This window comes from Oncorhynchus masou, chromosome 5 (assembly GCF_036934945.1).
Source record: "Oncorhynchus masou masou isolate Uvic2021 chromosome 5, UVic_Omas_1.1, whole genome shotgun sequence".
In the NCBI taxonomy this organism is placed as follows: domain Eukaryota; kingdom Metazoa; phylum Chordata; class Actinopteri; order Salmoniformes; family Salmonidae; genus Oncorhynchus; species Oncorhynchus masou.
Window position 1 is genome coordinate 7,768,666 of NC_088216.1, and position 16,464 is coordinate 7,785,129.

Below are 16,464 nucleotides of genomic sequence, written 5' to 3' on the forward strand. Positions count from 1 at the left end.
GAATAATTTTGCACGCCCAATTCTTCAGTTTTTGATTTGTTAAAAAAGTTTGAAATATCCAATAAATGTCGTTCCACTTCATGATTGTGTCCCACTTGTTGTTGATTCTTCACAAAAAAATACAGTTTTATATCTTTATGTTTGAAGCCTGAAATGTTGCAAAAGGTCGCAAAGTTCAAGGGAGCCGAATACTTTCGCAAGGCACTGTATATGCATGTCAGGGTTCCCTTTGGGTCTGTTGTCCTGAAGATCAGTGAGATGAAGACATCTCTTTCACACAAGAACACAGTGGAAACTCAGAGCAGCTTGCCTTGGCCTTGGCATAATGACAGCTCACTGTTGTCTGTTGTTTCTAGCTAGCTAATGTTGATAGCTAAATGTTAGCTAACAAGCTCACTAGCTAACTAACTAGCTCACTAGCTAACTAACTAGGTCACTAGCTAACTAACTAGGTCACTAGCTAACTAACTAGGTCACTAGTTAACTATGGGGTCTTGCTGTAATTCAGTAGCAGCACATCATATTGTTCACAATCCAGTACATTCAGAGTAGCTGTGTGATGCACAAAAATGCTTGTTTATCACTGAATAACAGCAGTGTCATGTTATTTTACCTTCTATTTTGTATATTTTCATCGGACTAGAAGGGACATATGAAGCCTGGAAGCTGCAGTAATGTTGAGATGTCAGTAGGGAGAGCTCTAGTCTAGAACACTGGAACCAAAGATACTCCCCTTTCATCTGTTCTGGAACCTTCAGTACCAGCTGATGAGGAGTGATGGGAATGGGTCACATTTTGTCTCTTGTAAAACATGTAGGTCCACTCCTCAAATAAAGAAATGCAACTACAGTATTCTGACTTTAGACCATTTTCTATTTAGATACAGTAACATCCCTTATGTGACATGTTGTTGCTGCATGTTAATGACCTGACTAGGCTACTTTAAAATGTGTCAACCACAGAACTCACACATAGGCTACGCCTGCTTCTACTAACACTTACAGTAAACTACTTCTTGTTTCCACACAGTGACATTAGGTTGACTAACTGTTCAAGACTTCTCCCCTTCACTTCACTCTGTAAGTACACTTGACAATATCTTGAAATATAGTTTTAGTTTTGACATTTTTAGCCAAACATCACATGACTGCCTGTATCTTTGTACTTGGTGGTTTATATTGAACTGTGTTTTGGTTGTTACATCAGGGCCTGTATTCATAAAGTGTCTCAGACGGTCCATATAATTATGATCTAAAAGGCTAAACTGATCCCAGATCAGCTCTCCTACTCTGATACACTTTGTGAATACTGACTCTGGACTGGGGTTTCATGTGTTTAGTTTAGTTCAGTTTATTCAGTTGCATGTTTAAAGCATGATTAGTAGAGTTTGCCAGTAATACCCAGATGCATTTATGCCGAAAGGGGGACGGATCTCAATTCTATAGGGTCGTTTTCACTGTCATAGTATAACAGGGTGAGGAAAACGTGTGTGATGTGATGTTTCTGTCCATGTGTATGTGTGTGTAAATGTATTTTTACATATTAATCTGATTGTTAGATATACAGTCTCCAAAATTATTGCCACCCTTGACAAATACTGAGCGACGCTGTGTGCTACAAACGACGGGATGTACATTGTTCATGTGGTTTCACAAGACGTGTGCCTGCTGTTTTAAGAGCACTGAGAGCAAAACAATTAATGTGGAGACATTTTGAAAATGGCCTCAAGTAAGAGTGAGAGTAAGATTAAGAGTGATTGAGTGGATGCTTCGTAAGAGCTTTAGGAGTAGTATTAACATGAGACACAGTGATGGTGGTTGTGTTTAGGAGTAGTATTAACAAGAGACACAGTGATGGTGGGTTGTGTTTAGGAGTAGTATTAACATGAGACACAGTGATGGTGGGTTGTGTTTAGGAGTAGTATTAACAAGAGACACAGTGATGGTGGGTTGTGTTTAGGAGTAGTATTAACATGAGACACAGTGATGGTGGTTGTGTTTAGGAGTAGCATAAACATGAGACACAGTGATGGTGGGTTGTGTTTAGGAGTAGTATTAACATGAGACAGTGATGGTGGGTTGTGTTTAGGAGTAGTATTAACATGAGACAGTGATGGTGGGTTGTGTTTAGGAGTAGTATTAACATGAGACAGTGACGGTGGGTTGTGTTTAGGAGTAGTATTAACATGAGACAGTGATGGTGGGTTGTGTTTAGGAGTAGTATTAACATGAGACAGTGATGGAGGGTTGTGTTTAGGAGTAGTATTAACATGAGACACAGTGATGGTGGGTTGTGTGTAGGAGTAGTATTAACATGAAACACAGTGATGGTGGGTTGTGTTTAGGAGTAGTATAAACATGAGACAGTGATGGTGGGTTGTGGTTTTGTTGGTTTAGATGCACACACTCAGTATCACTTCCCTGTTCTCCTTTCCTGTCTGTCCTCTGACAGGCCTCCTGAATCATATCAGACATCTATATATGCACATTACACTATTCAGAATATGTTCCTCTGTAGCTCAGTTGGTAGAACATGGCACCTGCAACGTTATGGGTTTCGTTCCTGGGACCACCCATAGGTAAAATATATGCACAAAGACTGTACATTGCTTTTGATAACTAAATGGCAATATTTATGGACAGCAGACTACAATAGACCACACAGTCAGTACAGCGGGCTATGGTGATGTTCAATCATGCCTCTCCTAGATACAGCTTCTACCAGCACTGTACAACAGAGGAGGCTGGTATACAGGTGGATGGGATCATTATAATGGCTGGAATGACAGGAACATCATTCAATTTATTCCCATTACTTCCCAAATGAATGAGGACATCATGAGGACTGGAGGCTGCAGTAATGTTGAGATGCCAGTAGGTGGAGCTCTAGTCTAGACCACTGAACCTTCAGTACCACTTTGATGCAGCTGATAAGGAGTGATGGTCATGGGTGTTTAAATTGAATGGGTTCTAATTGAATAACATCATGGAACTTTGACCTGTATATGCAGAACTCAGAAGGGCAAGGTAGGTCATTAAAATGTTAACGTTATAAATAGTATAGTCAACACAGTGTTTACATGGTTCTGTATGTAGTATAAAAGACCACAGTGAAAATTGACACATTTTTTAAATAAAATAAATATATGCCCAGACTTGTCTTTTACACAATTTCTGTTCTATTACAGTAACAGCCCTTTTCTGGCGTGTTGGTCTGGTTGTCGTGGATGTTAATGTCTTTACTAAACAGGAAGGACAGTTCTGCATCCACTACTTGTGTTCTGACTGCTTTTATAATGTTTCAACACTTCAGGTTTTCACTCACTACCACACAGTTGACTCACTGTACAAGACCTCTCCTCTTCACTTCACTCTGTAACTACTCTTGACAATATCTTGAATTATAGTTTCTGGTTATTTGTTTTTAGTCATTAGTCATATTCTTGAGGTTAATGTATCATTTTACTTCTTGTTATGTTTTGAGCTCTGTTTTGGTTGTTACATCAGGGTCAGTATTCATAAAGTGTCTCAGTGTAGGAGTGTTGATCTACATAGGGATGAGATGATTAACCAGGGTAAAAGAGACATGCAGACAAACAATTGAATCACTGCTCAGTGTACTGGCCTGTGTGTGTGTGATTGACACAGTGGGTTTATCTGAGAGCCCTTTAAGACCAGACTGATAGGGAGGAGGGTTGACATCTACACTGTGTAGGATGTGTGTTTTAACTTTTCTACATCCATAACAACCAGCTCTCTAGACTTTGATACAGACTCCATGGGCCTTATGGGCCTTCAATACAGATGGTGTGTGTGTGTGTGTGTGTGTGTGTGTGTGTGTGTGTGTGTGTGTGTGTGTGTGTGTGTGTGTGTGTGTGTGTGTGTGTGTGTGTGTGTGTGTGTGTGCGCGCCGACCGACCGCCAATGTTGTTTATAATGATGATGATGACTACATTAGGAAGTAATTTTTGCATCAATTCATCTTAAATAGACAGATGTAGACAGACATGCAACACGTCACACACATTACATACATAGTGGAATAGACTTACAGACAGACAGTATTCACATAGACAACCATATAACACAATACAACACAACACAATATGAGCCTGGTTCATTTTCAGTAATGAGGCCCTGTACCCCATTTACAGTTTCTACTTCAATGTATCAGGTGGAGTTATTCACCAGCTATAGAGTGAGTTGTTGTTTATGTTTCTAAGACTGCAGGGTGGGAGATGCAACAATGGCCTTGAGAACAGCAGGAAGTGTGTTGGTGGTCTTTCTCTGGTCTGTAGCAGGTATGGTCTCATTCTTATCTTTAAGTTGCTCTGTTTATCGATCTACATACATTTCTAAAAGCATAAACATTTTTTGCTCTTCTGTCGACACAATGCGTATCTGTTGTTCCCATTCACACCCAACTCAGTAACTATGGCAACAAAGTGTGGACAAACCATCTTGTTAGTGAAAGCCATTTTGGAATAATTTTTATTTAATAAATGTTGTGTTGTGTTGTGACTGTGTGTTTCAGTGGTACTGGGTCAGAATGGCTGGAGTGTTACATACACCAGTCAGAGTATCTGTACCTTGAAGGGGTCAACAGTGGAGATGTCCTGCTCTTATACATATCCCAGAGGTAAAGTCACAACAACACTCTGGTTCACTAAATGGGGGACTGGTGTAGAACCTGAAGATCTAGGTCAGGACCCAGAGTATGCAGGTCGTCTGGAGTATCATGGAGATAAGAAGAAAGACTGTACCCTGAGAATCACAGACCTGAGAGAGAGAGACTCAGCTACGTATTGGTTCAGATTTATAACAGATCAGACCGGAGGGAAATATTCTGGAAGTCCTGGAGTCACTCTGTCTGTAACAGGTACAGTAATATGCTTTATACTGCTAGTCTGTTGAATTAATATCTACTGTCCATTTAGGTCTAGAAATTGGATTTGCATATATGAAACAGATTTGAGAATGAAATGAGTTTGAGAATGTCTTGCATCATGTGATTAAACTAAAGAACAGGTGATTCAGGGTTTTAATGTTGTGATCTACTCCAGCTCTGCAGGTGAAGGTGACTTATTCAAGCTGGCAAAATCAGGTGACAATTACCTGTATCACCACCTGTACTCTGAGTAACCCCAACCCCATCTACATCTGGTATAAGAACGGACAACGTCTAGATGAGAGCACCTCCCCCCAGTACAAATACTCAGTCTACACTAACAGTAAAGACAGCTACTCCTGTGCTGTAAAAGGCCACGAGGCTCTCCACTCTCCTGCAGTGTGTGAGTGTTTCTTTAACTAACAATACTGTACAACCTGTGTGTGTGTTGGTTTCACTTTGTCATTTGAGAACTGTTAGCATTTCTAGATAGAACTGAGAATACAATCTAGTTGACCTCTTGTTATGTCACTGTGTTTCAGGTGTTCAGGGTCAGAGATGCAACAGAGTGACTTACACCAAGAGGAGAATCTGTGTCTTGAAGGGGTCAACAGTGGACATATCCTGTACTGTTGGTTATTATTCCACCACATCATCATTCTGGTTTAGAAGTGATAAGTCGACCCCTGAAGACCTAACCAGAGACCCAGGGTATGCAGGTCGTGTGGAGTACACTGGAACATACAGAGGTCCCTTCACCCTGAGAATCACAGATCTGAGAGAGGAGGACTCAGCTGAGTATCGCTTCACTTTTAAAACTCACAGCTTTGAATGGGGTCATAGTTTCCCAGGAACAACTCTGTCTGTCACAGGTAATACTACACTGTATGATACAACTGTAAATCATAATGAATTACAGGATAAATAAATTGACCATCCTGTTAACACAGAGGTGTATGTGGTTTTATACATATTGTTTCAGGTCTGCAGGTGAAGGTGACTCCTGCTGCAGAGGGACAGAAGACACTGACCTGTATCACCACCTGTACTCTGACTGACAACCCCACCTACATCTGGTACAAGAACGGACAACGTGTAGATGAGCCCACTTCACAACAACACTCCAGTAATATGCTGGTGGTCTGGGATTCTACTGTGGACATTTACTCCTGTGCTGTTGAAGGTCACGAGGCTCTCCACTCTCCTGTAGTCTGTGAGTCTGAATGAAACTAGGATTCTACTTAGGAAGAATCAGTCATTTAAGGTCAATGAGAAGGGAAATACTTCCATATTCATCATTACATAGAAATTACAGACAATGTCATAGATGTATGTATGTCACAGGTAACACTGCATAGCACATTATACAGTGTTGAAGAGTCAGGAAATGAATCATTAATTCTAAACGATGTCATCTGTTTTTGCTCTGCTTTAATTCAGGTTTTCAGGTGAAGGTGACTCCTGAACAGTTTTCAGAGTATAAGACACTGACCTGTATCACCACCTGTGTTCTGACTGGTAACCCCACCTACATCTGGTACAGGAACGGACAGATAGTAACTGACAACACTTCTCCCTATTCAGTCCTCCCTAATGCTGCAGACAGCTACTCCTGTGCTGTAAAAGGCCATGAGGGTCTCCTCTCTCCTGCAGTGTGTGAGTGTTTCTTCATTAACAATACTGTTTAACCTCTGTGTGTTTTGGTTTCACTATGAGAACTCGAGAACTTTTAGCATTTCTAGATAGAACTGAGAATAGAATCCAGTTGACCTCTTGTTATGTCACTGTGTTTCAGGTGTTCAGGGTCAGAGCTGCAACAGAGTGACTTACACCAAGAGGAGAATCTGTGTCTTGAAGGGGTCAACAGTGGACATATCCTGTACTTATGTTGGTTATTATTCCACCACATCATCATTCTGGTTTAGAAGTGATAAGTCGACCCCTGAAGACCTAACCACAGACCCAGGGTATGCAGGTCGTGTGGAGTACACTGGAACATACAGAGGTCCCTTCACCCTGAGAATCACAGATCTGAGAGAGGACGACTCAGCTGAGTATCGCTTCACTTTTAAAACTCACAGCTTTGAATGGGGTCATAGTTTCCCAGGAACAACTCTGTCTGTCACAGGTAATACTACACTGTATGATACAACTGTAAATCATAATGAATTACAGGATAAATACATTGACCATCCTGTTGACACAGAGGTGTATGTGGTTTTATACATATTGTTTCAGGTCTGCAGGTGAAGGTGACTCCTGCTGCAGAGGGACAGAAGACACTGACCTGTATCACCACCTGTACTCTGACTGACAACCCCACCTACATCTGGTACAAGAACGGACAACGTGTAGATGAGCCCACTTCCCAACAATACTCTAGTAATACCCTAGTAGTGTTGGGTCATTCTGTGGACAGTTACTCCTGTGCTGTAGAACACCATGAGGACCTCCACTCTCCTGCAGTGTGTGAGTATGAATTAAACTACTATTCTACTTAGAAAGCATCAAAAACTTTAAATCAATGAGAAGAGTATTACTGCTTTATCTGTACATATTCATCATTACATAGAAATGACAGACAATGTCATAGATGTATGCATGTCCATAGTTAGAGTGTTCAGTACCTCAGACACTTGAAGAATAGTTTAGTAGACTAAAGTCCTAAAGTGTCTCTATGTATTATTGTTAACGTTTTGTGTAAGTGATAGTTTTAGATAAGTGAGTGATAGTTTTAGTAAGTGATAGTTTTAGATAGTCCTCTGACTTTAGATATGATTTATTTTTGACATGACTTCATTTGAGGTAGTATACTACAGTCCTGATCCTCTGACATATTCTCCTTAACTAGATGCTCCAAGGAACACCTCAGTGTCAGTCAGTCCCTCTGGTGAAATAGTGGAGGGCAGTTCAGTGACTCTGACCTGCAGCAGTGATGCCAACCCACCTGTGGACAAATACACCTGGTACAAGAAGAACGTAGCCTCACCAAAAGCATCAGGACAGAGTTACAGCATCACTAACATCATCTCTGAGGACAGAGGAGAATATTACTGTGAGGCTGAGAATAAATATGGACGACTCAACTCTTCTTCTGTGTTTGTGGACGTTCAGTGTAAGTTCACCTCATCTTCCTCTATTCATTGATAATCACACAGGTCAACAACAATAAATAATCATTAGTAATATTACACACTTATATGACATACCTTATATACCATATAGAATTAGTAATTTTACACACTTATCATACCATATGACATAGAATTAGTAATATTACACACTTATCATACCATATGACATAGAATTAGTAATATTACACACTTATCATACCATATGACATAGAATTAGTAATTTTACACACTTATCATACCATATGACATAGAATTAGTAATATTACACACTTATCATACCATATGACATAGAATTAGTAATATTACACACTTATCATACCATATGACATAGAATTAGTAATATTACACACTTATCATACCATATGACATAGAATTAGTAATATTACACACTTATCATACCATATGACATAGAATTAGTAATATTACACACTTATCATTACATATGGCATAGAATTAGTAATATTACACACTTATCATACCATATGACATAGAATTAGTAATATTACACACTTATCATACCATATGACATAGAATTAGTAATATTACACACTTATCATACCATATGACATAGAATTAGTAATTTTACACACTTATCATACCATATGACATAGAATTAGTAATATTACACACTTATCATACCATATGACATAGAATTAGTAATATTACACACTTATCATACCATATGACATAGAATTAGTAATATTACACACTTATCATACCATATGACATAGAATTAATAATATTACACACTTATCATACCATATGACATAGAATTAGTAATATTACACACTTATCATACCATATGACATAGAATTAGTAATTTTACACACTTATCATACCATATGACATAGTATTAGTAATTTTACACACTTATCATACCATATGACATAGAATTAGTAATTTTACACACTTATCATACCATATGACATAGTATTAGTAATTTTACACACTTATCATACCATATGACATAGAATTAGTAATTTTACACACTTATCATACCATATGACATAGTATTAGTTGGCCTGTATTTAAATAATTGTTTTATTTTCTTCTTCCCTGGTTTCTTCTATGTCATATCTCCACCTTGCATTTAAAATCTCAAGATACTACAGCATTGTTTCTCTGGGTTCCTGTGGTGGGGATGGGGGCTGCCCTGACTGTTGGAGCTCTGCTCCTCACCATCTACTGCTATATGAAGAGGTGAGCCAGCCATTTACATGAACTCTATTAGTAACATATCACCTTCCACTAGAGGTCAGTAGAGAGCAGAACTCACTCTGTCCCTCATTACAGGAGACACACAGGAGGAAGTGATGACACAGCAGACAGACAGGTAATATTGTCAACAACCAAAGCTATTTCAATCCCAATGCCACAGACATAGACAGTAAGTGAATGGATGGATTTGTGCTCTATACAGTATTGAGAGTATTTGTGTTTCTCTCTCTGTCTCTCCCTCTCTCTCTCTCTCTCCCCCTCTTCCCCCCCACCCCCCAGAGTGTCCATCCTGACCCCAACAGTGACATGTACACATCTCTGAACATGAAGACCAGGTCACCAGAGTATGACACCCTGGCAGTAAGTCTCTTATAATGCAGTCTGTGTGTCCGTGTACATACAAGTGTTAGAGGGAGGGGTTTGTAAAGTGCTCATTCAATGTGTCTCCTTTCAGAATGTGAGGGACTTGGCAGTGACACAGCCCTCAGATACATGCTGAGCCCTCCGATTACGAGAACTTAAGAGAACCACCACAGAACCTGGACAGAAGAGAACCACCACAGAACCTGGACTGAAGAGAACCACCACAGAACCTGGACTGAATATAATCTCCACAGAACCTGGGCAGAAGAGAACCACCAAATATTCTGGACTGAAGAGAACCACCACAGAACCTGGACTGAAGAGAACCACCACAGAACCTGGACTGAAGAGAACCACCACAGAACCTGGACTGAAGAGCAACAGCATCAAACCAAAGCTAGGCCTCATAATGCTATTCTCTTACTATGATATTGCTTTTTAATCTAGAAGGTTTGACTTTTGTGTAAGTGCTGGAATTTAGATTGTTCTCCTAATGATAAATACAGTATGTGCACTACCATTCAAAAGTTTGGGGTCGCTTAAAATGTCCTTGTTTTTTAAAGAAAAGCAAAAAAAAAAAGTCCATTAAAATAGCATCTAATTGATCAAAAATGCAGTGTAGACATTGTTAATGTTGTAAATTACTATTCTACCTGGAAAATGCAGATGTTTTATGGAATATCTACAAAGGCGTGCAGAAGCTAATTATCAGCAACCATTACTCCTCTGTTCCAATGGCACGTTGTGTTAGCTAATCCAAGTTTATCATTTTAAAAGGTAAATGAATCATTAGAAAACCATATTGTAATTATTTTAGCACAGCTGAAAACTGTTGTGCTCGCTGATTAAAGAAGCAATGAAACTGGCCTTTTTTACACTAGTTGAGTATCTGGAGCATCAGCATTTGTGGGTTCATTTACAGGTTCAACATGTCAACTTATCTGTTTACTATCTGTAGATTGTATTGCTTATCTTTTTTATGGGATTTTGCCAATTCCAGATTTTTTATATAAAGTTATGTCTTGTCTTAGTGACACAAAAATGAATTATATTGACAAGAGCTTTTAAATGTTTGTATCTCTGGAGTTGTTCCTGATGTGTTAAAATATGTTTTACTTTGTATTGCTGTCAGTCATTACTGGTCATTCTCTATTTTATATTATGTAATACTATGTGTCATGATATTGCTTGTTTTATTTTCAAATGATTAATTATTCATTAGTACATTTATTTTAGACACATTGAACACAGTATAAGCATCATGTTGTAAATGAGATCAAAGGTAGACAATAAATAGACAACAAATACATGGATTGTTTGACTAACATGCATTGATTCATAACTAAATCCATTCTGCTCGTTTCTTGTATTTCTGCCTATTGGACACATGATGGAACCATTGAACCACATAGCTTGGCTATAGGCAGGTCAGGGATACTACATTACTGTCAGGAGATACACTGTCATAGATCAACACCAAGCACTGTTCATCTCCCCCCTCTCTCCCTCTCTCCCCCTCTCTCTCTCCCCCACCTCTCTCCCCCTCTCTCCCCCTCTCTCCCCCTCTCTCCCTCTCTCTCTCTCCCCCTCTCCCCCTCTCTCCCCCTCTCCCCCTCTCTCCCTCCCTCCCCCCTCTCTCTACCACTCTCTCCCCCTCTCTCTATCTCCCCATCTCTCTCCCTCTCCCCCTCTCTCTCCCCTCTTCCCCCTCCTCCCTCCCTCTCTCCCTCCCCCCCCTCTCTCCCCCTCTCTCCCTCTCAGGACTCCTCTCTCTCCCTCTCTCCCCTCTCTCCCCTCATGACTCCAGTGGTCTCTCTCCCCCCCTCTCCCCCCTCCAGTGGTCTCTCCCCCTCTCCCCCTCCACCCTCTCTCCCCCTGACCCCCAGTTTGTTGCTGCTGGAAGTTTACCACTGTGCAGACTGCTCTCGGCTCCCCTCTCATGACTCCAGTGGTGGACCTCTCCTCCCCTCATGACTCCAGTGGTGGACCTCTCCTCCCCCTCAGGACTCCAGTGGTGGACCTCTCCTCCCCCTCATGACTCCAGTGGTGGACCTCTCCTCCCCTCATGACTCCAGTGGTGGACCTCTCCTCCTCTCAGGACTCCAGTAGTGGACCTCTCCTCCCCTCATGACTCCAGTGGTGGACCTCTCCTCCTCTCATGACTCCAGTAGTGGACCTCTCCTCCCCTCATGACTCCAGTGGTGGACCTCTCCTCCCCTCATGACTCCAGTAGTGGACCTCTCCTCCCCTCATGACTCCAGTGGTGGACCTCTCCTCCCCTCAGGACTCCAGTGGTGGACCTCTCCTCCCCTCAGGACTCCAGTGGTGGACCTCTCCTTCCTCTCATGACTCCAGTGGTGGACCTCTCCTCCCCTCATGACTCCATTGGTGGACCTCTCCTCCCCTCAGGACTCTACTGGGTGTGTATGTTTAACTCTGGCTATCACACCTGGGTTGTTACTGTGATTCTAGACCATGCTAGCCCACTGAGCTAAAGTGTAGACATTAGCTCCTGTTAGCTAACATGAATCTCCAGGTCTAAGACAAGGTTATCTCATCATTACAGACCAGCTCCGTTCACTGAAATCACACCCAGTCTGTTGTTTGGTTATTCCACATCTAAATTATACATACTTTAATGTGAGTGTGTATACCTACAGCTATAGACTGTCCAAAATAGCACCCTATTCCTACATAGTGCACTATTTTCTACCAGAGCCTCATAGTCACGGTCAAACATAGTGCACTGTGTAGGGGATAGGGTGTCATTTAGGTCACATTCATAATGTTGGGTTGTTGTAAGGTTGCTGTAATGGATTTATTCTGACCATGGTCCCCTCCCTTCCTCTCCTCCTCTGGTCCCCCTGTCCCTGTCTCTGGGTGGGGAACGTCACCATGGACCTCACTGAGAAACACATATTGGACCTTTTCAAAACGTATGACCATCATGCCCCATCTGTTTTAGTTCTGTATCTGCATCTCTAACTACATGTTAGTCAACAGACGCTCTTATCCAGAGACTTACAGGATGACTTTCAGAGTTCCACATTCTAATTATATCTCCCCTCAGCTACAGTACAGAACATAGAGAGTATCAGAGTTCTACATTCTAATTATATCTCCCCTCACCTACAGTACAGAACACAGAGAGTATCAGAGTTCTACATTCTAATTCTATCTCCCCTCACCTACAGTACAGAACATAGAGAGTATCAGAGTTCTACATTCTAATTATATCTCCCCTCACCTACAGTACAGAACATAGAGAGTATCACAGTTCTACATTCTAATTGTATCTCCCCTCACCTACAGTACAGAACATAGAGAGTATCACAGTTCTACATTCTAATTGTATCTCCCCTCACCTACAGTACAGAACATAGAGAGTATCACAGTTCAGTGATGGACCCTCCCCTCCCCAGTACATTCTAATTCTATCTCCCTCACCTACAGTACAGAACATAGAGAGCATCACAGTTCTACATTCTAATTATATCTCCCCTCACCTACAGTACAGAACATAGAGAGCATCACAGTTCTACATTCTAATTGTATCTCCCCTCACCTACAGTACAGAACATAGAGAGTATCAGAGTTCCACATTCTAATTATATCTCCCCTCACCTACAGTACAGAACATAGAGAGCATCACAGTTCTACATTATAATTCTATCTCCCCTCACCTACAGTACAGAACATAGAGAGCATCACAGTTCTACATTCTAATTATATCTCCCCTCACCTACAGTACAGAACATAGAGAGCATCACAGTTCTACATTCTAATTATATCTCCCCTCACCTACAGTACAGAACATAGAGAGCATCACAGTTCTACATTCTAATTATATCTCCCCTCACCTACAGTACAGAACATAGAGAGCATCACAGTTCTACATTCTAATTATATCTCCCCTCACCTACAGTACAGAACATAGAGAGCATCACAGTTCTACATTCTAATTGTATCTCCCCTCACCTACAGTACAGAACATAGAGAGCATCACAGTTCTACATTCTAATTATATCTCCCCTCAGCTACAGTACAGAACATAGAGAGTAACAGAGTTCTACATTCTAATTATATCTCCCCTCACCTACAGTACAGAACATAGAGAGTATCAGAGTTCTACATTCTAATTGTATCTCCCCTCACCTACAGTACAGAACATAGAGAGTATCAGAGTTCCACATTCTAATTATATCTCCCCTCACCTACAGTACAGAACATAGAGAGCATCACAGTTCTACATTCTAATTGTATCTCCCCTCAGCTACAGTACAGAACATAGAGAGTATCAGAGTTCTACATTCTAATTATATCTCCCCTCACCTACAGTACAGATCATAGAGAGCATCACAGTTCACAGCTTTGTCAACATCAAGAATACCAACATGGCTGCTCTCGCCTTGGAGAGGCTCCAGGTGAGTGGTGGGATGAAACATAATGCTGTCAAATGCATTTTACTATGTGAGATGTGCTTTCAATTATTTAGCTTGAAAAAAAGGAGATTGTACTTTTGGGAATATGCTATTGGTTCCTTTGTACTATTGTGACAATGCTTGTACTATTGGGACTAGGCTATTGGTTCCATTGTACTTTTTGACTCTGTTATTGGTTCCTTGAACTTTTGGGACTATGATATTGGTTCCATTTAATGTATTTTGACAGTGGCTGCTGTTATATGTATTTTGACAGTGGCTGCTGTTGCTGTTGTATGTATTTTGACAGTGGATGATGTTGTATGTATTTTGACAGTGGCTGCTGTTGTATGTATTTTGACAGTGGATGATGTTGTATGTATTTTGACAGTGGATGATGTTGTATGTATTTTGACAGTGGATGATGTTGTATGTATTTTGACAGTGGATGATGTTGTATGTATTTTGACAGTGGATGATGTTGTATGTATTTTGAAAGTGGATGCTGTTGTTTGTATTTTGACAGTGGATGCTGTTGTTTGTATTTTGACAGTCGATGATGTTGAATGTATTTTGACAGTGGATGATGTTGTATGTATTTTGAAAGTGGGTGCTGTTGTTTGTATTTTGACAGTGGATGATGTTGTATGTATTTTGACAGTGGATGATGTTGTATGTATTTTGACAGTGGATGATGTTGTATGTATTTTGACAGTGGATGATGTTCTATGTATTTTGACAGTGGATGATGTTGTATGTATTTTGACAGTGGATGATGTTGTATGTATTTTGACAGTGGATGATGTTGTATGTATTTTGACAGTGGATGATGTTCTATGTATTTTGACAGTGGATGATGTTGTATGTATTTTGACAGTGGATGATGTTCTATGTATTTTGACAGTGGATGATGTTGTATGTATTTTGACAGTGGATGTGTTGTATGTATTTTGACAGTGGATGATGTTGTATGTATTTTGACAGTGGATGATGTTGTTTGTATTTTGACAGTGGATGATGTTGTATGCATTTTGACAGTGGATGCGGTTTGTCCTACTGTCCAGGTGGTGGAGCTGGAGAGCACCAGACTGGTGATTTGGTACCCAGACCGCTAGGTCCTCTCCTCAGAGGACCAACCTCCTACCGAGACCTCAACACCTCCTCAGCCTCCCAGTACGCCGCCACAGGGTAAGGACATCCGACTATCTGTCCAAACATCAACTATATATTATAAACATATATAAGCATTTATAATGTTGTATTCTAAATTGCTACTAATCTATGGGCCATGAATTGTACAAAATTACAGATAACTGACAGAAGGTGGGGATGGGAGCACTTGCGTGGAGGTGCTTGTGTTTTCATACTGTTTGTTTGTCTTTCCCAGGACCAGGAGGATGGCTCCCATTAATGGTGATGAGTGTTTCTTCTGGAGGACCACTGGCTGCCTGTATGGTGACAAATGGAGCATCAAACACAAGCCTGACCATAGAGGAAGAGACAGGAAACCATGGCCACCCAGACTGACCACCCTGACCACCCTGACGACCCTGACTACCCTGACCACCCTGAGCACCCAGACTACCCTGACTACCCTGACCACCCAGACTACCCTGACTACCCTGACCACCCAGACTACCCTGACCACCCAGACTACCCTGACCACCCTGACTACCCTGACCACCCAGACTACCCTGACTACCCTGACCACCCAGACTACCCTGACCACCCTGACCACCCAGACCACCCTGACCTCCCTGACCACCCTGACTACCCAGACCAACCAAACTACCTTGACCACCCAGACCACCCAGACTACCCTGACCACCGTGACCCACTGACCACCCTGAACACCTCGCATCGTCCGGATATAACAGAGGGAAGAAGAAGAGGAGGAAGAGGAAGAACAGAATAATGAATATGAAGATTGAGGTAGAGGAATAGGGACCGTGTACCTACCTTAAAAGGGAACAGGAAGCTTGGACAGAATGGGGGTGATGTGGGGTGCCACCACTTTTATAGTCATCTGACACACAGCACAGACAGAACACTGGACATACAGTATGAGTGTGTGAAGTGTCAATCAAAGTGAAGAGGAGGGCTCCTCTGATTCCCTTTCCCTGCTCCCTCAGCCTGAGCTGATTTTGAATTCAATTGCAAATGAATATAGGGCCTGTTCCAGGCAGACTATATTACAGTCGCCTGCCAGATCTCACAATGCCTGGATAGGTGTTTGTGTTTAAGATATCAGTTAACCTGCGTTTCCTGACTGCGCAATCGATGATGTGGCACACAACCATTGGTTGCTGCACACAGCTTGACTGCAATATAGTCAGCCTGGAACGCCCTCAGTGTCCATGCGGTGTTCTAACATCCACACCAGACCACCTTAACTGAAACAAGTAGTGTGCTACTGTGGATATTGGATCAAGGCCCGTATC

The 16,464-nt window shown here is 41.4% G+C and overlaps 1 protein-coding gene across 1 annotated transcript in view; it reads left to right on the forward strand.

Annotated features, from left to right (window-relative positions):
- Positions 1-1,003: 1,003 nt before the first annotated feature.
- LOC135525801 (uncharacterized) overlaps positions 1,004-16,464 on the forward strand; it is a 36,030-nt gene continuing 20,569 nt past the window's right edge. Inside the window, 17 exon segments of the mRNA XM_064953685.1 lie at positions 1,004-1,079; positions 4,223-4,300; positions 4,534-4,878; positions 5,063-5,290; positions 5,430-5,759; positions 5,870-6,100; positions 6,328-6,543; positions 6,683-7,127; positions 7,130-7,356; positions 7,739-8,002; positions 9,125-9,221; positions 9,315-9,354; positions 9,519-9,599; positions 9,694-9,711; positions 13,946-14,033; positions 15,088-15,211; positions 15,411-15,478. Of these exon segments, the coding sequence (XP_064809757.1) occupies positions 4,246-4,300; positions 4,534-4,878; positions 5,063-5,290; positions 5,430-5,759; positions 5,870-6,100; positions 6,328-6,543; positions 6,683-7,127; positions 7,130-7,356; positions 7,739-8,002; positions 9,125-9,221; positions 9,315-9,354; positions 9,519-9,599; positions 9,694-9,711; positions 13,946-14,033; positions 15,088-15,211; positions 15,411-15,478 (2,857 nt within the window). The 5' untranslated portion in view covers positions 1,004-1,079; positions 4,223-4,245.